This window comes from Rhinatrema bivittatum, chromosome 1 (assembly GCF_901001135.1).
Source record: "Rhinatrema bivittatum chromosome 1, aRhiBiv1.1, whole genome shotgun sequence".
NCBI lineage: Eukaryota > Metazoa > Chordata > Amphibia > Gymnophiona > Rhinatrematidae > Rhinatrema > Rhinatrema bivittatum.
Genome location: NC_042615.1, coordinates 319,746,707 through 319,773,318, shown reverse-complemented (window position 1 = coordinate 319,773,318; position 26,612 = coordinate 319,746,707). Strand labels below are relative to the sequence as shown.

Here is a 26,612-nt window from a genome sequence, read left to right as displayed (position 1 = left end):
ACAAAACTGCAATGAGCTACTATAGGACATCCATTACCCGCACCAAACGAGATTTCTACGCCAAAAAAATACACGGCTTTTTATATGACCCTAAAACTCTGTTCTCATATGTAGCTGCCCTTACCACACCCATGCCCCTCACCATCCCAGAAGAAGAAGCCCAGAACAAATCCACAGAGTTGGCTATCTTTTTTGATAACAAAATCAAAAACCTTCTTGCCCCCCTGGCTTCAACTAACATGGCTCCAAACCCTTCGCAACCATTAAGCCTCGCAACTAATAACCCTCCACCAAATATCCACAGACCGTCACTAGAAATTCTTGAACAGACATCCTCCCTGGAAATTGAATCAATAATCAAGAAAATGAAACCTTCCACTCATTCTCTGGACCAAATACCGACCAAACTACTTCTCACCATCCCTAACACCATTGCTAAACCGCTGGCAGACATCATAAATTGCTCCCTCAATCAAGGATCGGTCCCGGACTCCTTAAAAATTGCTTCACTTAAACCCTTACTTAAAAAACCCAACCTGGACCCAGCCGACCCTGCAAACTTCCGCCCCATTGCAAACCTACCTTTTATAGCCAAGCTAATGGAAAAGCTTGTCAACATCCGACTCACAGACTACCTTGACTCCCACAATATTCTCTACCCCTCTCAATTCGGATTCAGGAAACGCCTAAACACAGAATCCCTCCTTCTTTCTCTAACGGACAACATCCTGATGGGCCTTGACAAGGGACAATCTTACCTGCTAGCCCTTCTCGACATCTCTGCCGCGTTCGACACGGTAAACCACCCTATCCTCATAAACCGCTTAATGGAAATAGGCATATCCGGCTCTGCACTGCTCTGGTTCACATCCTTTCTGAACAACAGACACTACAAAGTCAAAATAAATGACAAAGAATCTCACTCCATTCCATCAAACCAAGGTGTACCTCAGGGTTCGTCTCTTTCCCCTACCCTGTTCAATATATATCTACTCCCTTTATGCCAGCTACTCAATAGTCTCAATCTCACCCACTTTATATACGCGGACGATGTACAAATCATAATCCCCATCTCAGACCCCATCTCTACTCTAAATTTCTGGAACAACTGCTTACACGCCATCAACCTTCTGCTCTCGAGTCTCAATTTGGTCCTAAATACTTCCAAAACGGAACTACTGGTTATCTCCCCTTGTGACAACAACCCCCTCGCAAATAATGCTAGCATCCCATTAGCAAACCAGGTCAGAGATCTTGGGGCCACCCTTGACTCTAGAATGAATTTCAAAAAATTCATTAACGCCACAACCAAAGAATGCTTCTTCAAGCTACAGGTCCTGAAGCAACTTAGACCGCTCTTACACTTCAAGGATTTCCGTTCGGTGCTTCAAGCCATACTGTTTTCAAAGATCGACTATTGTAACGCTCTATTACTTGGTCTGCCCGCTTCGTCCACCAAACCTCTTCAGATGCTGCAAAACGCAGCGGCTAGGATCCTTACAAACACTCGTCGCAAGGACCATATCACACCAATACTAAAAATTCTACACTGGCTGCCCATCCAATATAGAATACTTTTCAAGGCTCTCACCATCATCCACAAATCCGTCTACCAGCAATCCACTCTCCAACTCACCTTCCCACTTGAATTACATACTTCCGCAAGACCGATCAGAACTGCCTACAAAGGTTCGCTCAAGGCCCCCCCCAACAAATCATCGGTCCACAACACTATTCACAAGCGAGCTCTTTCAACAGCAGGTCCACTACATTGGAATTCACTTCCACAAGACTTACGCCAAGAACAATGCCATTCAACTTTCAGAAAGAAATTGAAAACCTGGCTGTTCGCAGAAGCCTACCGCTGAAGGATCTCCTCAACCATCACTGACTCTCACTCCCCCACCCCTCCCCAATCCCTACCCCCCCTCTTTTCCCTCTCCCGTTCCCCCCCACCCAACCTCACCCTTTCCTTCTCCCTCTGGACATACCATGCTAATAACTGCCTAGGATAAACCTATGTTTTTGTATCTTACAGTTTTTGTTGATTTATATATTTATCTCTCTCTAATTGTTTCTTAGTTTAAACTCTGTACTGTCTTCCATTGCCCAGGTTTTATGCTCCCTGTTTAATGTAACTTTACTTTCTACCTTGATGTTAATTGGTTTCCCCTCAGTTACATTGTAAACCGGTACGATAAGACCTAGTCTTGAGCATCGGTATAGTAAAAGAAATTAAATAAAATAAATAAATAAATGTGCATGCGAAACAAAGAGCTCCTGGCTCTCAGAGAACGAGTCCGATCTCTGGAGGCTAGAGTGGCAGACTTGGTGGAGCTTAGGCAGACAGAGAGGTATGTAGATGAGACCTTCAGGGACATACCGTGTTTCCCCGATAGTAAGACACCCCTGATAGTAAGACGTAGTGGGAATTTTAGGGGGGTCGGCTAATGTAACACATCCCCCGAAAGTAAGACGTAGTAAAGTAAAGGTAGCCACGGCATAGCGCGGAGGAGGACGGTGGCGCCGGCTTCATTGAATTGTGTAGCAGAGCAGGAGGTCACATGGGCACAGCCAATGAGAGCTGTCAGAGACATAGCGTCATGTGTCTCCGGCAGCTCTCATTGGATGTGCCCCGCGCGATCTCCCACACTGATATCGCGCTGTCTGCGAAGACACAGGATAGAGAGGTACGGTAGCTGTTGCAGCGGTGAGATATCGCCATACAGTACTTGTTCTGTGTCCTGTGTGCATAGCAGGGGGTAATATTGCCCCCTGTTGTTCACACAACACCTATAGTATATTGCCTATGTCCCCTGTTCGCATAACACATATACTATCCCTGTTTGGAATACTGTATGAGGCTGTAACCCTATGGGAGACTGTGATATGGAACCATAAGCAGTGCTTTTACCGTACGCTATATTTTTGCCCCTAGACATGAGCGCTTCCGGTTCCAGTGGTAAAAGGAAGAGCTACACCGTTAAAACCAAATTCGACTTTTTTTCCAATATAAGACATACCCTGAAAGTAAGACATAGTGGGACTTTTGGGGGTAAAAAGAAAGTAAGACGCTGTCTTATTTTCGGGGAAACACGGTAGTAGCCATGTCCCAACTTCAGTCTGGCAGCCCTGGTGCTGCCTTGGAGGAAGAAGGTCTCATGATTGGAAAGCATCAACCTGGTGCAGCAAGAAAGGATCCTGTAGCAAGGACCTGCTCTCCAGATGATGAATTGTCCTTTCGCACCGAGGATATCTCCCCAAGGCCTACTGCCCAGGAGGGAAGGGTTAGGTCGGCCGTCATAGTTGGTGATTCGATTATTAGGAATGTAGACAGCTGGGTGGCCGGTGGGCATGAGGATCGCCTGGTAACATGCCTACCTGGTGCAAAGGTAGCGGACCTCACACGTCATCTAGATAGGACTTTAGACAGTGCTGGGGAGGAGCCGGCTGTCATGGTACATGTGGGCACCAACGACATAGAAAAATGTGGGAGGGAGGTTCTAGAAACCAAATTTAGGCTCTTAGGTAGAAAGCTTAAATCCAGAATCTCTGAAATGCTCCCTGTTCCACGCGCAGGTCACCAGAGGCAGGCAGAGCTCTGGAGTCTCAATGCATGGATGAGATGATGGTGCAAGGAAGAGGGATTCAGTTTTGTTAGGAACTGGGGAACCTTTTGGGGAAGGGGGAGTCTCTTCCGAAGGGATGGGCTCCACCTTAACCAGGGTGGAACCAGACTGCTAGTGCTAACCTTTAAAAAGGAGAGAGAGCAGCTTTTAAACTAGAACAAAGGGGAAAGCCGACAGTCGCTCAGCAGCGCATGGTTCGGAGAGAGGTATCTTCAAAGGATACTAATGATGCATTAGAATTAGGGCATCCCGACAGTGAGGTTCCAATAATAAGAAAAGTAGTCCAAGTGCCTGTAACTAAAAACTCACCTGAACTAAAAAATTCTAACTTATCCCTATCAATTAAAAAGCAGAATGAAAATACAAACAAAAAACAAACTTTGAAATGTTTGTATGCTAATGCCAGAAGTCTAAGAAGTAAGATGGGAGAATTAGAATGTATAGCAGTGAATAATAACAAATTGTCCCAAAAAAATCCCACCCTACAAAGTGATCAATAATTTTTTGAAAAGTTTTACTCTTTTAATTGAAAAACAAAATTTTTTAATTGGGAAAAAATTTTGTTTATGGGATGAGGTAAGTTTCATACGTATTCTGATGCATGCCTCCATGGCCTTGCTTCAGTATTCATGAATTTGTAATCATAAACTTACCACCCTCCCACACATACTCCTATGTTTTATTCTATCATTCTTTATTTATTATTTTGTGTTAAAAAAAATTTTTTTATATTTATAAACTGGTTTGACTCTCAGTACTCCTTGCAATACCCTATGTATTTATTATATTTCCAATTCGATGTTCATTTTAAACAGAATGTCTCTATCTGTATTGTTAGCTGTTGATTGAAGATTATGGGAGACTGAAAAGAGTTTCAGGTGCTTTGAGAAAGTTTTACTGCAGCGTTCAACCATTCAACTGATTTGACCAACAATACAGATAGAGACATTCTGTTTAAAATGAACATCGAATTGGAAATATAATAAACTAGTGGACCCCTGCCACGCGTTGCAGTGGCTGAGTCAGATTCTTTGCCCTCCCTGCCCCTTCCCCTTGCTCATTTAGCTCAGTCACTCATCCTCTTCCCCCTTGGTCACTCCCACCCCCCTTCCCTCCCCTGTCCCCACTCCAACTCTGTCCCCTCACACTCACCTCTACCCTAATTCTTCCTCCCCTGACAGTTACCTCCCTCCTCATTCTTCTCCCCTCACTGTCACCTCAGTGACTCCCCACCTGGTGAGGGCTGTTTTGTAACCTTTTGGAGATGGTGCACATTTTGTGTATGTGTTTGTGTGTGCCCTCCCCCTTTGCACCCCAAAGTAATCCCCACAGAAATGTTGTGTTTATATAAGCCTCCCCTACCCTCCCTTCCCCCCCACCAGGCCGACGAAATAGACTAACCCACAAGAGTTGCAGAATCTTGGAACTGCCCCCTGCCCCCCCCCTTCGAACATGGACGCAAGAACATCCCCACGGCCCCCCCCCCTGCAGGCCCGACGATACCTTTCAAAAATGGTAGTCGGTGGAGCGGGCGTTCGTTCCGGCATGGAAGTATTGGCGCCGGGCCCTCGAGGTGGAGCAATGGGAGCGGTCGTCTCGCTCAGATAGTAAGGGCGAAGGTGCGCCGGTTACCAGTTCAGAAAATGGCGTTGACGGGCCCTCGCCCTTACTATGCCACATGGGCTACTGCCGCTATTGGCGTTCCCGAGTGTCCTAGTAAGGGAAAGAGCCGTCGGCGCCATTTTGATTGCTGGCAGCCGACAGCCGTAGTGTATGCGATGTGTCTCGGAGCGGTGTTGCCCCCTCCCGCTGGAGCAGCCCGAAATATTCTGCAGTTTTGCGTGCGTTCGGAGGTTGAGGACAGTAAGTAGAAAAGTTATGTGCGTGAGGGGTGTGAGGAGGGTGTTTGTGTGTGAGTTCGTAGGGTGTGGGAATTGAAAACATGTGGCATGTGAGTGGCCTCCCGGTGTAGCATGCTGGTATTTAGTGGGTTTTTTGTGTGTTTTTTGAGGGGGTGTGAAATAAGTACAATTGGCATGTGTGGGGGGGGGGTGTTAGGAGGGTGGATTTGTGTCTGCTCGGAGGGTGTGTGAATCGCAAACATTGGTCACATGTGTGTGGGGTGTGAGCGTTTGTGCAAGGTGTAAGAGCTTCTGCTTACGTCCACGAGATGTCGCTGTATTGTGGAACCAAATTTTAAAACTTTTTTACCAGCCCCCGGTGTGACATATATGTAATGTAAGTGTAGAAGATCCTTGCCGTATTTGAGGTGAAACTTGTTTCCAAATTTGAACGCAATCGGTTAAGTGGTTGCTGAGATTAGCGATTTGGTACAAACTATTTAACATTTTTATTTATATAGATAATACATAGGGTATTGCAAGGAGTACTGAGAGTCAAACCAGTTTATAAATATAAAAATTTTTTTTAAAAACAAAATAATAAAGAATGATAGAATAAAACATAGGAGTATGTGTGGGAGGGTGGTAAGTTTATGATTACAAATACATGGTAAGGGCAAAGGGGCATCGGCGCCATTTTTTTTTTAGAACAGCTGATGCCTGGGAACGGGAAATCTCTCCCCAAGGCCCCCCGAGGCCCCCCCTGGACCACCAGGTAATTTTAAAAGGTTTTGGGGGGGGGGGGGGGTCGGGAGGGTGGGGTCGATTTAAAGGGTTGGGTGGGGTTTTTTTTTTTAGCAGCACGGGCCTCCCTAAAAAAAAAAATTAGCGATGTGAATTGAAATCGGAAACGATTCCAATTCACATATCTTAACGATCAGATTCCCCCCCCCCCCCCCCAGCCGAATCTGATCGTTAAGACGATCTGGCACATGATTCACATCTCTAGAAGGCAGTACTCAACTGTTTGCTTGTGCTGCTATCATGGCACAAAGCAGTCAGCTGAGAATGTAATTCAATGCTTTTTCTTCTCCCCACCCCAGCCTTTTATTTTTTTTTGCAGTTTGATTATTATTATTTTTATATTTCCTTGCTGGTGTTGCGCTGGCGAGAGAAGAGGAGGTCAGAACCAGGCCAAGGGGGGGGGAGGGGGAGAACAGCAGCGCCACACTCCTGCAGCCCCTGGCAAAGTGTCCAGCCAGCGCCAATCTTCAGCTCGGGGTCTGGGCAGCTAATGGATGGATTTCCCCAACAGCCACGCAGCAGGAAATCCCGGTGGCCACATTCTCAGCTGACTGCTCTGTGCCGCGATGATCACAGCACAGGCAAACTGCTGAGTGTAGCGGGGCTGGGGGGAGGGGGAGCCTTGGGATGCGATTTCTGCAGCAGCGGCATGCATGCATGGCCTTTTCTTCTTCCCGCGTGCCCGGTGAACATCACTTCCTCTTCCGGGCCACAGGGGCGGGAAGAAGAAAAGGTCACATTCCTGTTGCCGGCTTCCACAAACACTGCTGCCGTTCCCCCTCGGGGCTTGAATGTGCTGATAGCCCGGACTGGAAGGGCAGCAGTGTTCGTCTCGCTGAGGTGAAAGGAGGGGAAGAGCAGTGGGTGCGCAACACACCTGCCGGTGCTTCGCAACATACTAGTGTGCTGTGACACACCAGTTGACAACCGCTGGTTTAGACCCCTGAGGAACTCCCACTGGAGAACCAAACCATTCAGAACAAGTAGAAGCAATCTTAACCTGTTGTTGCCTAGAATCTAAAATGGACTTAAACCACAAAAAACACTTTACCCCAAATAACAAGTTCTCTCAGCCTGGTTAACATCATCAAATGATTAACAGAATTGAAAGCTGAGGAAATATCCAGATATATAGCAATAACATCTTCTCCCAAATCAATTTTCCGTAGTATATAATTAATCACTGACTGCAATTAAAGCAGATCCTATACTTTGATACTGCCCAAACCCACAATGATTCTCATGAAGGATACTGTTTATGATGAAGGAATCCTTAAGCTGCTTAAAAACTGCCTTTTCCAGTTCCTTCCCTATTGAAATTAAATTAAAGATAGGCCTATAATCACTGCAGGGATCAGAAATAAGATTTCCAATTTTTTAGAACTGGACAAACTTGTGATCTCTTAAACTTAGTGGGGACTATAGTTTCAGAAAGGGACAGATTTACCAAATCAATCAGGTATCCAGTAAACTCTTCCTTTAAGAGAGAAAAAAAATTCACATTGGACATTCACATTGAAAATAAAATGTTAATTCTGTTCCATCCCAAATATTGACTGAATATCTTTCTGAATCAATACCATAATGTTGTGTTTTCTGGGAGAAATGTTTAAACAATACAAAAAAAGAGATGACTTGCTAACAAATTATGGGTCTCATACCCTGGAGAACTTAATATAACTAATTTCAGATGACTAAAAACATTTTGGCATGATATGGTTCAACTGAATAAATGCATTTGCACCGTGTGCTTAAAAATAAATAAAAGAATTGCAGAGCAATTCATGAGGTTTATATTCAGTCCCACCATCCTCCTCAGGCAAGGATGTCCTTCAAAAGGGGATGGGGGAAATCCGAGCTTTGGGAGGTCTTGCACTGCCACAGCAGCTCTGCCCCAGCCACCAGTGATTAACATCATTTCCGTTTCTTGGCATGCCAGTGAGTCGGGAGCTGCAGTGGCCCATTCGTGGAGATGTCTGCGCAGGGCCGGAGAATGCAGAGCCCCCTCCACTCACTCTGTAATCTCAAGGGTCCTCTGCGTTTCAGCACTTTGGGCGAGAGAGACTCGCTGGGGCTGAATCACGCCTGATCTTGCACCCCACTAGAGCTGGTACAGAGGTGACATAAGGTAGATTGTGTAAGAACTTTCATGAATAAGATCTTCCGGTCTCAGTATATAGGAATTCCAATTTTATGAACTAATTTATGAGGAGGAAGTCCACTGATGTTGGGTGAGTTGAGAAACGGATGCAAATTTTAATGATTCTCTGTTATATATTCTTCTTTTCTGCTTTTTTTTTTTTTCGCTGTCTTAATTTTCATTTTGGGCTAGATCCATAAATTCAATTGGAAAATGATATTGAAATTTCTAGCTTTTATACAGATATATCTGTCCTGTATCCTGCATGGAGACGGGACTTGGGGAAGAGAGACTGCTGCCTGGGCAGGGACGTGAGGGAGAGAAGAGGACTGATGCTGGGCCTCGGGAAAGAAAGAGGGGATTCAGCCTGTCTTCCAGAAGGCAAGAGGTGAAGAGGCAGAGAGAACTGAAGGGGGAGATGGAGTGGGCAAAGTAGTGTGATGGGGTTGCAAAATGTTGTGTTTGAGCCACTGAGCTCCCATTATCCATTTGTGTGGGAGGGTGGTCTTATGTTCGGACCACTGAGCCCCCATCATCTATTTGTGTATGAGTATGTGGGGGATGGCCTTATGTTGTCCTGCGGAATCGCATCATTGTTGTCAGAAGAGGGTATTATGTTATTCGCTTTTCCCAGCTGGAGGTGTATTGGTGTTCTAGGGTTGGGTGTAATATTTACAATGCTCTCATTCCATAGTCTCTGTGGCCAGTAGCAGGGAGCAGGGCCCTGGATAGTTACCCCTTCCCACCCTATAACTAAGGAGGGCCCTTGAATACTGTGTACAATTCTGGTTGCTGTATCTCAAAAAAGATATAGTTGCGATGGAGAAGGTACAGAGAAGGGCAACCAAAATGATAAAGGGGAATGGGACAGCTTCCCTATGAGGAAAGGCTGAAGAGGTTAGGGCTGTTCAGCTTGGAGAAGAGACGGCTGAGGGGGGATATGATAGAGGTCATTAAAATCATGAGAGGTCTTGAATGAGTAGATGTGACTCGGTTATTTACACTTTCGAATAATAGAAGGACTAGGGGGCATTCCATGAAGTTAGCAAGTAACACATTTAAGACTAATCGGAGAAAATTCTTTTTCACTCAACGCACAATAAAGCTCTGGAATTTGTTGCCAGAGGATGTGGTTAGTGCAGTTAGTGTAGCTGGGCTCAAAAAAGGTTTGGATAAGTTCTTGGAGGAGAAGTCCATTAACGGCTATTAATCAATTTTACTTAGGGAATAGCCACTACTATTAATTGCATCAGTAGCATGGGATCTTCTTAGTGTTTGGGTAATTGCCAGGTTCTTATGGCCTGGATTGGCCACTGTTGGAAACAGGATGCTGGGCTTGATGAACCCTTGGTCTGACCCAGCATGGCACTTTCTTATGTTCTTATGTGAGTATTGGCACTTTATTTTTCCAGGGGAAAGCACTGCCAATAACCAAAAGGTTTCAGAATGATAACATATATAATAATTTTTAGATTACCTGTCTCTTTAGCTAAGAATCTTCCTATTGCAAGACTTTGGTGAAGGATAATGCCATCAACTTCCAAAATGGGGATTTTTTCAAATGGAATAGCTAAAAGAGAAATATGAGAGAGAAAACATAAATAAGAGAAATATTAAATACCATTGTAAGAATTCTTCAATACTTGTATACAGTACAGTGGAGGGCCAGAAAGCTCCATGAGCATCAGTACAATTTCAGGTGGATGTAGATTTTAACTCCTATTACAGGTTATTCCTGGGTTTGTATTCCTCTTGTTTTGTTGTTTTACTATAAAATCAGCAAGACAAGCACCAAAATTAATATGCGAGTTTGAAAATGCAAGATTGAATATTTAAGATGACATCAACATGAACATTCTTTGCAGGCCATTGGAAACAGGGGCGTAGGGTGACTGCTGAAGTTGATGGTGCCCCAGAAATGTTGCCGCTGTCAGGTGCCCTAGAATACAGTCCACCCTCCTACATTATCTTTGGAGCACTTGATGCAAAAAGCCAATCAGCTTTAGGTTCACAGCAACCCAAATCCTTAAAGGGAAAATTAGCTAAATCCATCCCTTAAAATAATCGCCTAATCTACTAACAGCAGTTACAATAAAATATGTGAATGAAAAAAATATTTTCTGCAAGAACATTCAAAACAATCTTTCTGCATGCAAATGAAATTAATAAAGAAAAAACTTCTGTTTAAAATAGAAATGAGAGAGGACCATAATGCCATAAAAGCCAGTGATCAATACCATAATTGTCACAGCAAAATCTCAAGTTACACAAGATCTGAATCTTTAAAATGTAGAGAAACCCTCGCTAAATATGTGGCCTCCATGCCCCAGAGAGGTGTGTAGAAGCTGAATATGTTAGCAGGGGAACAGGTGAAGGAGAGGTTTCCTTGTGCAGAGAGGCCTGTGTGCTAGAAATCTTTGATCTCTAAGTAAACATCTGCTGGAAGGCAGGAGGTCAATTGGAAGTAAGAGGAGAATCTTCCAGAGCCCTGGGTCGTTTTCTGTGTCATCTCTCTGACAGACAAAAGGGGGATAACATCCCCTCAAGGGTCTGGTAATGAGGGGAGATGATAAAAAGCCCTGGCTCTCCAAAGTCAGGGGCTGTTTGAGATTCCATTGGAAGAAATTGGTCGGAGCTGAGATCCTCTCGAGGGATCCCAGAAGGGAGCAGCCGGGAGTAAAGGCTAGGGAATTTCCTCTAACATTCTTAGATGTCTAAGAACAAGGGTGAGAGACTGCTCAGAATCTTCTGGTTACAGCTGGACTTACTAAGATAAGGACCCTACACTGAGCCAGAGAGTGCCTGCCTCGGGCTTGGGGGATCTTGAAGACATTTCTGACGGGTTTTTCCTGTAGCTGAACCGAAGTTCCAGTGAGTAACCATCTATCTGGTGGAGAAGTGTAAGAAAATACTAGCCTGGGTTGGCAACAGGGGACAAAGGGAGGGAGAAGTAAGAAAGTTACTGGAGACCTTGTGGTGCTACACCAAGAAACCATCTTCATAAGGAAAGTTTATGAAGAGAGAGGATTAAAGCTTTCTTTGAACTGTGATTTCATTTAAGTTGTACTTCCTGCATCTACTTGACTGTCACTATGTGGATCGCTGAAGACTCTGAATTAAACTGCCTTTTCTTTGGAACACAGTTAGAGATCGGAGAATGTTTCATTTGGTCAGAGTGTTCTCGGCCAGGCACTGGCCCTGCAGGAAACCCTCCCTAGCTCTCAGTCCTGGAGAACTGTTTTCCCACCTCGGGGTTGGGAATACCAAGCAACCCGAGAATGGGAAGGTGGCCCCCATGAAAGGGCGGGGTTACAAATACAAAATAGAAATGTGCCGCCAAAAACTGTACTGGAAACCTGAAGCCGACTGTGTTATTATTCCTGGCAAAACATCAAGCAATAAAATCAAGAGATATAAAACATTATTGATAATATTAAAACCATGATAAAAAGAATAAATGTCAGCATGGCCAATGAACATCCAATAATTTAAAAAAACTTACATAAATTTGTTCTAATATTTCTGAAACATCAATAAAATCTGATGAATAAAACATCCAATAATGAAAACATGTTTAATATTCCCCCCTCAAAAAAAATACAAAAATGTTTCAAAACAGAAACATCAAATTACACCCACTAATTAAAAATAATGAGGATCCATACCTGGAACCTTTTAGTTTCCACTCACCCTGAGATTACTATAGATTGGGGAGATAGAGCCACACAAATTATCTCTTCTCTCTCATTCACACACACATACTAACACATTCATTCTTTAACACATTTTCTCTCTCATATACATGCCAATGCTCTCACACACTCTCTCTCCCTTGCGCCTGCCTATGAAAGCCAATGTGTGACACACCAAGCCCTAGAACACTAATACACCACCTACTGGGCAAATAGAGCAAGCCAGACTGCTGCAAATCTCTACAGAGAAACTATATGCTAGTCAAAATACTGCACCTCTGTCACACATGCACATAGCAGGCAGACCCTTACCTAATACAGAATAAGAGACTGCAAACTAGAAACAGAAAAATGCAGGAAAACCAAACACCTTGAACTCTGGAATACTGAAGAAAAAGCAAAATACAACTATATAAGAAATGCACATTCCCAGAGATGGCATATCCCAATTACTGAAAGGCAAAATAATTTTTTTTTTACATTTGTTGTCTGATCTTATTTTTCTAATCACTTGGTCCTAGTCCCTTTTTCCCCTTGTCTGTCTTTTTCTTATTCCTTTTCAGGGTCTCTTTTATTCTTTTTGTTTCTTCTCTCTCCTCTTATCATCTTTCCTTCCTTCATACACACACACACACACACACGCTCTCACACACGCTCCTACACGCATATTCCCATTCTCACAAACACATGCAAGGCTTTCACTCTCTCATATTCTGTCTCACACACAGGCTTCCATTCCCCCTCAGACACACACAGCCTCTCACTCTTGCATGCTTTCTTACATACAGACATACAGGTTCCCACTCCCATACATACGTACACACACATGCTCTCACTCTCTCATGGAGGCTACCACTTTCTCACACACTCTCAGGCTCTCACTCTCACATGCATGTTTCTCACATGCAGGCTCCCATTCCCCTCCCCCATAGATATACATAGTCTCTCTCACACAGCCTCTCACATATTCTTTCTCACAAGCAGGTTCCCACTCCCATACATACATACACATACACACAGGAACTCATTCTCACATGCAGGCTCCCACTCCCATACATACGTACACATACACACAGGAACTCATTCTCACATGCAGGCTCCCACTCCCACACACACATACACTCCCTCACACCACACACAAGCTCTCACTCCCACTTGCTCTCTCTCTCACATACACATTCAGGCTCTCACACCTGCATGCTCTGTCTCTCTGTCACACACACACATACTCAGGCAGGCCCCCATTCACACACACTCACTCTTAGGCAGGCTCTCATTCACACACAAATACATACACACACCTAGGTTACTATTCACACTACACACCCACACCCAGGCAAATTACCATTCACACATACCCAGGCAGCTTACCATTCTCTCCAACACAGACCCAAGTAGGCTACCATTCATACACACATATACTCAAACCCAGGCAGGTTCCCTTTCACTCACACACACAAAGACAAAATATAGACCGACTCCCTATCAGGTCCGGAAGACCGCCAGCAGCCAAGAAGAAGAGCAGGCCTGGGAAGCCGCCTATGGCCAAGAAGAGGAAGGAACCCATTCTCGCACTGCTCCTCGCGTGCCTGCCCCGCACTATTCAAAACTCACAGGGCTAGTACTAACTCTATGCTGATCTTGCGATGCACAAGATCAGCATAGAGTATATACTAGTCTCACATGGTTTGAAGGCCGGCACACAGAGAAGCGGCTGTCAGCCGTCAGCTGTCAGCAGCCTCCCAGAACTCTTCTTCTTTGGCCACCAGTGAAATGGGGTCTGCCGGTGGCCTCCCAGGATTTTTCCTGTTCTTGGCAACCAGCTAGATATGGTCCGCTGGTGGCCTTCTGGGTCTCTTCCTGTTCTTGGCCACCGGTGAGATAGGGTCTGCCGGCAGCCTCCTGGGCCTCTTCCTCTTTGCGGCCGCTGCTTTCCTGGATGTGCACACAGTTGGTGATGCACGGCATATCCCATTACAAAGTCGGTGGTGCCTGTGCACTACTGTGCACTATGGATGCTACACTCATGACTGGAAATAAGGCAAGGCAAAACCAGCTAGTGCGGCTAAGTTTAAATACTCTCAAAACAGACACAATTTGCATTGGTCTATTCATAGCTTTTGATACCACGCGTCAACTTGCACAATTTTCATAGGAGAAAATGTTGTAAAAACAAAATCAACTGCAGATTTTAAAGTGCTTGTGCCTTTTCCCACCAGTTACTGTTCTGTATCCCTCCAGCTCCAGAACAGTTCACAGTGCATAGACTTTGCAGGGATACCATGCAAGATTTGGGAGGAGTTCAGAAAGCCCTTGGGAAGGTCGTTTACACCAAATTATGATATGCTAGGATTGCCAAGCAGCTCCAAGCTGATGTAGGCCAACTTTAATCCAATTGCTTGCATGGACTTCTTCATGTTTTGGGAAAAGCAATCCATGCATGCTGAGGGGTAAAACCAGAATTCATTGATTAGGCAACCTTATTCCCAGTAAAAAGATCCATTCTTTTAAACTTTCCTATTTGCATATATTTCATTGCTCTACTCCACTAACTATTTATTCCAGAAAGCTACTTTTAACCTAGACAAAACCATTTTGGTTGCATAAAATTAATTACTGATTTGCAAATGAAGGTCTTGAAAACATTTGGATTACCCTTCTCCTCACTAATACCTGTAGCAAATATCTGAATCTACTCGGATGAATAAACGTAGAGAATATATAATACTATTGAATTTGTAAAGCCAATTTTTCTGTGATTTAGTTTATTTATTTATTTAATGATTTTTATATACCAGTATTCGTGTGGGACATCATATCGGTTTACAATTAACTCATAAACAAGAGAGAAATTACATTGAACGAGGGGCAAGTAACAGGGGAGGGAGTAGGCAGAGATTATAAAAGTTATACAGATCAGTTGCAGCACTGACAGCAGTGATTAATTGATTAAAAGGAGATACATTATTATATACAAGATACATTATTATTTACATATAGGCGGATTTAAGACTGTTCGTTGCAATTATTATTTACATGTAGAATATGCCAATGGTGGGAGATGAGCGAGGGTTGGGGTTGAGGGGTGGGGGGGAGGGGGGATCAAGCAGGTAGAGGGGAGGGGAAGGGAAGAGGGGCTAAGGGGGTGAGGCGCGGAGATGGGAGGGGGTGGGGATATTATTCAGGGAACGCTTGCTTGAACTCACAGGCCCCCAACTCTGCTAATTGGTAAGGAAACCATGTTCCTATGAATCCTTTATTACTTGTTTCAAAGTGCAGGATTGCTTTAAATGTCTTACTTTAGGGGTCCCCAAACTTTTAAAGAGATGGGCCGGCTGGGGGAGATCTTCTTCAGAGTTTGCTAAACTGGTTAGGTGGGGGGGGGGGGGGGGGGAGGGAAATGAGGGAGACAGCTCCTTGGAGGAGTTTACTGAGAAAGTTTGGGGGAGGGGGGGGGGGGATCATGTCTGACCCTTTTAGTGATTTGAAAAATTGGGGAAGATAGGAGTCACAGGGCAGAATTCCCAGAGTGTAGGGGTGTGGCAGATGGAGTGTCAGTATTTCTAGATTTCTCTCCAATAATATGACAGGGTCCCCAAACTATGGCCTGAGGACTGGATGCGGCTCTTAGCTGAATTTCGTCTGTCCCTGGCAGCAACAGCAGAAGCAACTTGATCTGGCCTGTGGTGGTGGTGGTGGTGGGTCCACATTCTGCCACTACTGCCAGCTCAGACACTTGATGTTTTGGAAGTGCATGTCAGAGCGGCCTAGGCAGGCATGCCAGTGCAAGACCTCCACTGACTGGCTGCATTATGCAATGCCAGCATTAGTGCTGTTTGTACAGGTAGTGCAACTGAGTCCTAAGACAGGGAGAGAGTCTGCAGGTTAGCCATACGTTATTTCTGGTGGCTGTGGAGGGCCGTGCAGACCATGGGGAAGAGGACACTGTCAGTACTGAGCCGTGCACGCTGCAGGACTGCCAGAGAAAGCCAGGTAAGGATGATGGTTCCTGGAACTGCAGACTGCACCACTACCTCTTCGGAGCTGTAGGGGAGGAGGCATGGACATTGTTACCTTAAGGATAAAGGTTTTAGAGGTGCAAAGTTCAGCAATCCTCAATATTATAACTCATATCAAGTCTATTTGCCTCTCCCTGGTTTGGGGTCTCCAGAGAGGGTTGTTTGTTTTTTACCACAAATCTGGTATGAGAGGGGAGAGAGGTGGAGGAAGAGATGAGAAAAGGGGAGGGCAGTAGAGTAGAGGCAAGAGGGCATAGGTGTGCGCGAGTGAGAGTGCACCACACACACAGTGACGGATTAGGATTTTGCTGTCCCTAGGAATTGATAGTCCTGTGGTTTCCCCCTGTCCCTGAACAAGGGACAACAAAGCAGAAGGTATAAGCTCAGCTGCCTTGGCTCTGCTCTAACTGATCCACCCTCTCCCCTCATGGCCCTGAATGACAGATGTGATGACCCTGAGATCTGTTTCCTGCAAGTATATCTGATCATCTTAAGATTGCAAAACAGTATAAAGCCAGAGCCGGGCAGATAATTTACTTTCTGATAGATATCTCCTGAATATCTGCTTTGACAGCAGTTGTTCGTTTTTTGTTTTTTTCTACCATTCATCCTCAAGAGGTCATAATGAATTTGGGTTAAGTGAGCCCCGTATTATTATAGATATAGAATAATTATTCTTATAGAAAATAAACTGAGTAATTTTATAAATATGTGGATGAACTGTAACTAAAAGAAATTATTCTGCAGATAGAATAATCATTTTTAAACAGTAATTTAGACTGCAAAATTATTAGTGTAACCCCTTTTTTTTTAAATTCCTGGTAACTCCCTTCAGGGCACATAACTAATTTATATATTCAGGGCTGCCCTGGCTAGTATTTCACATCCTAGGCCGACTCTCAATCCCAGGGGTGAATTATTTTTTTTTGGGGGGGGGGGGGGGGGGAAGCTCTCGCTTATGGCCCTGACAAAAAAGATTGTCAGTGTATCTGTTAGCTTAGCGCTTCCCATGAGGCGAGATGCAACAGTGAGTATACAGGACCAGGACTGGGTGTAAAATAATAGTTTACTGATTCATGAAGTTACAGTAAGTCCATTATCCAAAAAATGAGTCAACATCTGACTGTTGATACAGGATATCCTGCATGATCGGAAGCTGTCATTACAGACATATGAACAGAGCCCATGGTGATTTTAAATTCGCGTCCTCTCCCGGTGGCTGTCACCTTGGGAGTCCTAGTGATAGGGTCCCCTCTGCATTGCAAAAATCCTATCCTTAGTCACCTTCCTTCCTCGGACACCCAGCCTGTCCTGGTCCCTTGATGGGTGGAAATCCGGATGGGATCTCCTGATTCAAGTTCTTCTTTCCTTTAGTTCAAGTTGCTACTTTGTCCTTTTGTTTCTTTTCCTCCGGGGACTTCTCTTAGTGAAAAGTCAGCGGGGTTCAGGCTTTCACACAGCCCTGAATTCCAGTGGGGAAGGGGGATCCAAAAAAAACTCCTGCTTAACTCAAAGTCCAAAAATACTTTAAAGTTTAAACTGGATATTTCTTCTGCCCTCACTCTCTCTCTCACAGCAGGATCCATCACTGGTGCTTGCCCACCTAGGGTTTAGAGTGGGCTCACAGGTCTTTGGTCCCCTGGATCAGAGCCCTTTTGCCCCTTAAGGGTATCAGGCTTAAATGTCTATCTCTCTGTAACTTATAAACAAGAATGACCCTCTGGCAGGAGGTGCCTCTTCTGAAAGAAAACTCCTTTTGGAAAGGCTGGGAAACCCTACCAAAATCCTGGGAGATACGCGCATTTTCCAAAAGTCCCGGCCATGCGCTTATTTCCCAGTATGCGTGGGAGTGCCGGGCTTCAAAAAACGGGGTAGGCTGGGGAGGTCTGGGGGCAGGGTCTGGGCAGGGACTGCCCACCGCGTCTCACATCGTAGGGACCTGCATGCACATCTCTTGGCCCCGCCCCTTTTATGGCCGATGCCCGCCTTATAAAATTGGGTGGAGACACGCAAGTGACAGACGCGCGCCCATCTCCAGATTTCGGCATGCATCCAGCTTTTAAAATTCACTTTTAACTATGCCAAAACGCCCACAACTTCCTTTCTCAGCACACACATTGTGGGCCGGATTTTAAAAGAGGTACGCGCGTAATCCTTCTAAAACGGCCCTGCGCGCGCTGAGCCTATATTGCATAGGCTTCAGGCACGTGCAAAGCCCCGGGATGCGCGTAAGTCCCAGGGCTTTCTTGGGGTGGGCGTGTCGAGGGGGCATGATGCAGTCAGCGTGTCATCCGGGGGCATGTCGGGGGGGCGTGACGTGGTCGGCGCGTCATCCGGAGGCGGTGCCGCGGGCGTGGTTTTGGCCTGGGGGCGCGCGATAGAGGTAGGGGGGGGTTTAGATAGGGCCGGGGGGGTGGGTTAGGTAGGGGAAAGGAGGGGGAGGTGGAAGGAAAGTTCCCTCCGAGGCCGCTCCGATTTCGGAGCGGCCTCGGAGGGAACGGGCAGCACGCGCAGGGCTTGGCGCGCGCAAGTTGCACAAATGTGCACCCCCTTGAGCGCACCGACCCCGTATTTTATAAGATACGCGTGGCTACGCGCGTATCTTATAAAATCCAGCGTACTTTTGTTCGCGCGCGCTGTGTTTTAAAATGTACCCCTGCATGTATAAAGGAAATGTTTACAGGGCACATTTTGTTCAAATTTGATACATTTGGCAACTCTTACTTTTAGAGCTGCCTGACCCCCCATAAATACCTATTTTGTATTCTGTTCGTATTTCATGTTTTTCATGCCTTCTTAAAACTAGAAATTCCACACAGAACTAATGAAGTCTGCGTTTTAGAATGTGCACACACTCATTGAATCTACCTACATGGATATGAAAAAAATGCCCATATTCAACTTCTGCTGGCTATCTCACATCTCCTGATTACTTGATGTGGATCAAATGTAAAATCCAAAAGTTACTTAAGTGGCAGAATCACATATATGTATTCATGGAATACATGGATTCATCCCAAAAACACCCCTCTCAAGATCCTCAGACCCTCTGACATATCCTGAAACATTGGTGTTGAAGTTATTAAGTGATGCAATTGCACACCCTTATTCATGAAATATGTGGATCCTCCCAAGTCTGGATCCTCATGGACCCCTCATATCTCCTGAAAACGTGATGTGCATCAGATGTAACATGAAAATGTAATCAGGTGGCATAACTGTGCGTACATATTTGGGGAATGTGTGGATGTGCAAAATATATCTCTGTCATGATACTTGTGGACCATTTGATATGTTCTCAATTTGACATGCACTGGCTGCAAAACTAAAAAGAAATTTGGGAGTTACAGTTGTGTCCATGAGTCTGTGGAATATCTGGATCCTAAAAATGATCCCTGTTAGAATCTTCATGTCCCCCCTGACATGTCCTAAAAATCTGGTGTCATCAAACTGGAAAACCAAAATGTGATTAGATACTAAATTGGCAAAAGAAAAGCCATTGGGTGGCATAACTGCACATGTGTGTTCATGGACTATGTGGTTTGAAATGAAAAATTAAAAAAAAAAAACCCTGCCAGATTCTGCATTTCTCCCCTAACATGTCCTGAAAATTTGATGTGGCTAGGACATTGAACTGAAAAGTTATTAATGGGGAACAGTCAGCAACACAGACACAGACACAGAGACACAGACAGATCACATAAGCCTCCCTCCCTTTGGACAGTAGGATAAATATAGTTTGACAATTTCCCTGTTGACAATTTCCCTGAGTACTTGAGCCTTATCTGCTACCACTGACTCATTCTCTGCTTAACTGATAATATTCTAAGTATTTATCTCTTTTTTTTTTTTTTTTTTTTGGAGGAGGGGCTGTTTTCCCCGCAGTTTCCTCCTGCTCTTTTGGGGTTCAAGATTAATTGGAACCAGCCTCTTTTAAGAGTGAATTTTAAAAGCCCTAAGCGCGGCAAATCCGGGAGATAGGCTTGTGACCGGGCTGCGTGGATTTTAAGAGGCCCGCAGCCACACGCATATCTCCTGCTGCGCGAATAAAGAAGGTTTGGTGAAAAGTGGGCAGGCTGGGGGCAGGGTCTGGGCGTAGGTGGGGCGGGACAGCGCCATCCTGTCAGTGTCGCGCACAAGCACGCACCGGGATCCGATGACTGCGTAACCTGCTGCTGCTACCGACTACGGGTAAGTCTTAAAACAAAACATCTAGGGTAGTTAGTGGGGTTTTAGGGGTCGGGGCTAGTAGGGTAAAAGAGAGGCAGGTTAGATAGGGGGGGTTAGGAAGTCCGCTCCTTTACAGGGGTGAACTGGGAGGGAATTGGGAAATGGGCCTATTGCGTCGCCACACATCCCTACTAAAAGCCCCCCCCCCCCTTATGCACTCTAGATGGGATTCGTGCACATATACACATGTCGATATAAAATCGTGCATGCATGTGGGTAGCCAGTTTTGTAACATGCACGCATAGACATGCGCATGTTATAAAATTGACGCATCCATGTGTGTGCACCGACAAACACGCACGACTCTAAAACTCCACCTTTAAGATTATGGTGCTATTAAATGATGGCTGGTGCTCCTACCCATTGGAGGGGCAATGAACACTGCTTCTGCAGTGTTGGCCCCAGGGATCAAACCTAGGTTCACTACATGGGAGCACGCAGCACTGCCACTGAGTCAGCAGTACAGCACCACTGGCCTTTTTACAAAAAAAAAAAAATAAAATCTGACTTCATCTCTAATTTTAGAAATTTAAGCTTCTTCTACTTTACATGTTACCAGATCATGAGCCAGACAACAAGGAGTTAAGTTCACATGCTGAAATCAACTACATTTAAGTAATGTTTTCAAAATGAGAACATATGGAGCAGAAATAACTTCAACATGGCTTACTACATAGGGATGTGCATTGATTTTTTTTTTGGGTCATTTTCATTTTTAAAATGGTTTAGGAGGTATTTATTTTGGGTTTCCCTAATTTCGGAGTTAGTGCGCACTAACTACATGTTTGTGTAAGTAACTAAGGAGATAGCCAATAAGAATGCAGAACCATACCTCTAGCTAACGAACTGCTCCCCAATTGACACTTTTTAACTTATTGGTAACATTTTTTGTTAGCGTGCACTAATTTTAGTTAGTGCACGCTAACATCCAGTTAGTGCTCTCTATGTCCTGTTAGTGTGCGCTAACTCTGAAATTAGGAAAACTAGGTAGTGCACACTAATGGACGTAATGCGTACTAACATCTAGTTAGTGTGCACCAAAGTCCCATTAGTGCACACTTAGCCTGTAAATAGGAAAACTATAGTTAGTGAGCACTAATGGGGCGAGTGCGCACTAAGTCCCATTAGTGTACACTAACATGAAATACTAATTTTCACAAAATTTTGTCAATTTTTTTTTGTGTCGAGGCGCTCCCGCAGCATCAATATTAATAGTAATGTGCACAAAGTGAGCAAGCACATGTCCCACATCAATTTTAATTGCCCATGCACTCAATTGCTATGCATGCAGATCGGATTCACCTGTGTGCATTATGCATGCAGGGAGGGGCACAAATTATGCAGCCTACAAAAATATCTATTGCCCCATTCTCTGTCCTTGGTACGCCTCATCTGCGGCGGCGGCCCCACGAGGGAGACGCCGCCGAGCTGCTCTCTCTGTCCCCGCCCCTTAGGTGCATGCGCGCATGCATGCGCAAAGGGCTTTGAATTAAAGGGACCTTGGCGGGAAACATCGGCCGGCCTCCCGGATGACATCAGACGCCAGCAGGGTATTTAAACGCAGCTGCTGCTTCAGGTCTTTGCCTTGCAACGAGGTTCGCTCCCTGGAGTCGTCAAGTTGCAGTTCCTGATCCAGCCTTGTTCCTGATCCTGCCTGATCCAGATTCCCTCGGCTTGTCTCCCTGGTTCCTGCCTTCGGTACGTCTTTTGGAGTTCCTGTCTGCTGCCAGCCCCGACTGTCGGACCGTCCTTACGTTCTGCTTCCCTGCCTCCACCGTGACTTCTGGATTACCCTTTGGACTTTCCTCTCCGGGAGACCGCACCCAAGTCCAAGTGGCTCGGGTCCCCAAGGGCTCCTCCCGGCAGGACCTCGGACTTCCAGTGGTGAAGCTCCTGGTTGGTCTCCTGGCTCCGGTCCGCCTCCCAGCCACTACATCTCCTCAGCGTTTCTTCACCATCCGCTGGCCGGCCCAAGGGTCCACAAACCATAACAGTTTCTGATAATGTGTCAGAAGGAATGGGCTCTTGCAGCATAACTTTTCCTTTGCTGTCTCTGTAGATGTATTAAAATTCAAAATATAAATTTTGTCTTTTTTAAACCTGCCTAGTTTTGATTTTTCCTTAATTTTAATTCAAAAAAAAAAAATTACTGGCATTGGCTCTGCTGGTAGGGCTGCAGGGTAAAGTATAATATGTGTTTGTTCTAATTAATCTCAGGAGTTGTCTTCGGTTTAGTTTTCTTATCAATAATTTCTTGCCGTTTTTGCTCTTATGTTTTCCTGGGTACTCCTCCAGATTGAAGACTAATGAAGAATGATCATTCTAGTGGTATTTTCTTTCTCTTAGTAGTTCGTTCCTTATTATGTTTTGAATCTTATATGGTCACTCTGTTTTTGCTCTATCAAGTTATTTTGATGAATATTGTAAAATCTTTATTAATATAAATTTAAAAAAAAAAAAGCTAGTGTTTCTTTGTGACACTGCTGCTGCTTATTTTTACCAAGGTTTGCCAGTGGATTGAAATTGCTATACTGTGTATGTAGTAAATGCATTAATATTGCAATTATAATGCCAATGTGTGATCACTATGATCTCCTTTCTTCTCTGGTATTGCTGCTCTTGTTATATACAATACTGGTGAATTTTCACTAGGATACAAGTAAATAAAAGAATCGTTATCCACTCTGGAGAAGGACTAGCTCACTTTCACAACAGGCACATACAGGTGTGTGTGAGAGAGAGAGACTGGTTTCCATACTCTCCCAGGACCCTACCATTCTCTCTCCTCCTTTTTTCTAGTATCTACACTACATTTTTCTTGTCGCTGTCATTTTTCCACTCACTTTCCTGGCTGGTTCTTTAGCACTCTCTCTCCCAGTTTTCTCTGCTCTTTAGCTCAATTTCCCCAGCCCTCACTGTGAATGCTACTGCTTTAATTGTAAAAGATTTAGGTCTGCTCAAGACTGCTGCAAAACTTTAATGTAGTGAGAAAGAAAAACAGGAAGAGGTGCTTGCAATATATCTCTCTATGAACTGGAATAAAAAATGACCTGGCCCGTATACGTGATTCACAGATTAAGCTTCTGGCGGTCTCAACCGTGGCAGAGATTGAGGTGGGTGAAATAGCAGGATGGCCCAGCCATACCTGGGATTAGGTTAAAGTGGGTTTATTTCAGCCAATGAATCCTGCCTGTTCCTCCTTTCCTTTTTTACAGTCACATGCTTCCTACCTAAACCTGAACATTATGGTGCATTTGGGACTCCTTGAACTTTCTCCAAGACTCATGATTTGGTAAGTCTTTTGTAAACTCATGAATTACTCATATTGTTTAGATTGAATCTGATATCACTCTTGGTAACTACTAAGGAAATGTGCTCTTTGCGGCTCAGCATTTTCTTTAATGAGAAAGCTTTCCAGGGTATTTTATCAATACTGTGGTCTTTGCTAATCTTTTCCTTAAAATTATGGGTCTGAGTTACACATTATCATTGAGGAAACATTTTAGCTTTTTTGCAATATGCAGGAGATAAGAGAAAAGATATATTATCTTGTGCAATCAAGATAATGCATTACCAAGAACTGTTACAAGCAAACGTTTTTTGAAAATAAATGCATTTATGCTTTGACACAATGAAAGGGGAACATTGCATGCAATAAAAAGTCAATGTATTAAATCTGCAAAAAACATAACGTGAACTCTCACAGTATGATAAACATATTGACCATCTTCACTTGTTACCTAGCCACGTGTCCCAAAAAACCTAGATTGTACAGTCCAAGATATTTTTGGAGCTAAATATTTCCTTGTGCAATAGGCAGCAAGCCCCGTGCTCTGTGTCGGGCCTTTACGCCAGAATCTAGGATACAGTAGTTTGGCTGCTGTGTTAGTCCACTTGAATGCACAGAAACAAAGGTTAACAAATTAAACTAAAAATATTTATATATAAAGTGATACTTTTTTTACTGGACTAACCTAATATATTTCTGGTGGCTTGCCTCGTTTTGTGTCTTCCTCTGAGAGGATCTGATTTGCTAACTTTTCAGCTTTGTTCCCCAGCATAGACTGTGGTGCAAAAAACAGAAGGGGGAGAGGAAAAGCTGGAGTACTCAGAGTAAAGAAGAGCTATTCTGCTTCCAAATCCACCCGCTCTCCTCTTGCCATCCCCCCATTAACACCACCACAAGTGATGCCTTTTGCTTGGGAATAGAAAGGAATTGGCTGCTGCAGGCACAACGTAGGTCTGTAGCTCTCTGTGCTCCTGGGATTCAGGATTCAGCTGCTAGCAGAGGGAAGGAGGAGATGAGGCTGAAATAGGGTGAGGTGGGATGAATGCCTGGACAGTGGAGAGGGTAAATGGGGAGGGAAGATGGGACTGAATGCCTGGAGAGGTGAACTGTTTTGCAAAACAGGGTGAATGTTGGGGATGTGAGAAAGGTGTTGAGAGGTGGAGGAGGCGAGGAGGTGGTTGGAAGCTGGAGGGAGAGGAGATGAGAGAGTGAAAGATTCCTCCCTATCTCCCTTTCACCAGCAATACAAACATTTTGGCACCTTCTTCCTCCCTAAGGTCTGCAGTGCAATAAGTTAAGCAGCAGGTGAGAAAGGACCAAGGCTACGGTGGGGGGAAATTGAGAAGGTGAGAGAGAGCCAAGATAAGAAGTGCATGAGGGCTGATAGCAAGGAAATGGGGGTGAGAGTGTTGCGACTGTCGGTCTGCGACGGCTTCATCCCGCCTAACTCACTCTTCTTGTGGCTCCTCCTGCTCACCTCGGACTACTGGCTGTCGCGGTGTCTGTCTGCCGACCTCTCCGGCGTCCCTGGACCGGCTTTGGTGCTGCTTTCCGCCATGCTCCTCCAAGGTACCATAGGGCGCACACACGCCACCCTCATCTTTATTTCCTCGTTGGTGCGAACCTCAGGGGCGTCCCTCTGAGATGACGTCACGCTGCCCAGATATTTAAGCCTACCACTTTTGCTAGCTAATCGAGCTAGCAACCGGAATTCTATGGATGGGATTCGCTCTCCTTACCGAAGCTGCTCTGCCTCTCCAGCGTTATTTGGAACTCTTATTGCTAACGGGTTACCCGCTCCTTGGGGGCCTCTTCTGCTTCTTTCAGGTGCTATCAGGAAACTGGTACTCGCTCCTCGAGGGCCCATGTTCCCTGAGTTGCTCCTGCATCTACAACCCTTTCTACTTGGAAGACTTCACTAACAGTTTCCATTTGTGAGTACAACTACCATCTATTCCACAGTACTGCTTCCCTGGAACCAGGTACTCACTTCTCGAGGGCCTGCCCTCTGTTCCAGTGCCAGACCTCTCGTCTAATGGAATCGCTGTGTGAGTACAATACCACTGAGTCTCTCTACTCTAAGGGATCAGGTACTCGCTCCTCGAGGGCCTGCTCTCCCTGTCTCGGAGCTTCTCCTATTCGACCTGGGACTCTGTATGTTTCTCACTGTGTAATCATAACTCTCAGTCTCTTCCCACTACAGCACAGCCAAGAAGAGGATTCGCTGTTCCAGCGTCCTGTGGGATACTTGCCCAGCCTGGCTCAACATCTACTACTCACTACTGTAACCTCTGGTGGTTTCCAAAACTGTTTAAATAAAGATTCAAATCTTTGTATGTGTAGCCAGAGTCTAGCCTGACACCGTGGTCCCTCACGGGACTGCCCCCCGTGGGCGTGGTCAGCTACCACGGTGTCCAAGGATCCACCCAAATATCAATAACCATAACAGAGAGAAAGCCAGAGGTGAGGAAGGGGAAAAATGACAAAGAGCCAGAGGTGTGATGCAGGTCAAGGGGAGTGACAGATAGTCAGAGGTTTGTGATTGGGATGGAAAATGGTTAAACAGAGAGAGAGAGAGACTCACACACACATTCACATACAGAGAGGAGTGATGGGTGTTTGAGAGCCTGAAAAGATGATAGAGATTAGGGAATAGGGCCAGTGCATCCCAATAGGTGAATTAGATTGTTGCCTAGGATGCCAGCCATTAGGGGGCGGCAAAGAGCAGCCATGTGGGGCCGCGAGCGTAGCTCATTCCACTAATGGGCGAGAGCAGTAGAGACTGTGGGTCACGAGCAGTGCCTATGTTTGTGTGTGAGTGTGTGTATAAGAGAACAATGGTGTTAGAGAAAGAGATGGAGGAAGCCTATGTAAGGGTGCGTGTCGGAATGAGACAAAGAACCTAAATGTGTGTGTGCCTGAGTGAATGAAGTCAGGGCCTGGACTGGGGAGGGGGGGGGGGGGGAGG

At 45.1% G+C, this 26,612-nt stretch overlaps 1 protein-coding gene across 1 annotated transcript in view; it reads right to left on the bottom strand.

Moving 5' to 3' along the window:
• Positions 1–26,612, bottom strand: part of HPGDS (hematopoietic prostaglandin D synthase) — an 81,661-nt gene that overhangs the window by 14,989 nt on the left and 40,060 nt on the right. The window contains exon 3 of the mRNA XM_029584898.1: positions 9,892–9,984. Within this exon, the coding sequence (XP_029440758.1) occupies positions 9,892–9,984 (93 nt within the window). The remainder of the gene's footprint in view (positions 1–9,891; positions 9,985–26,612) is intronic.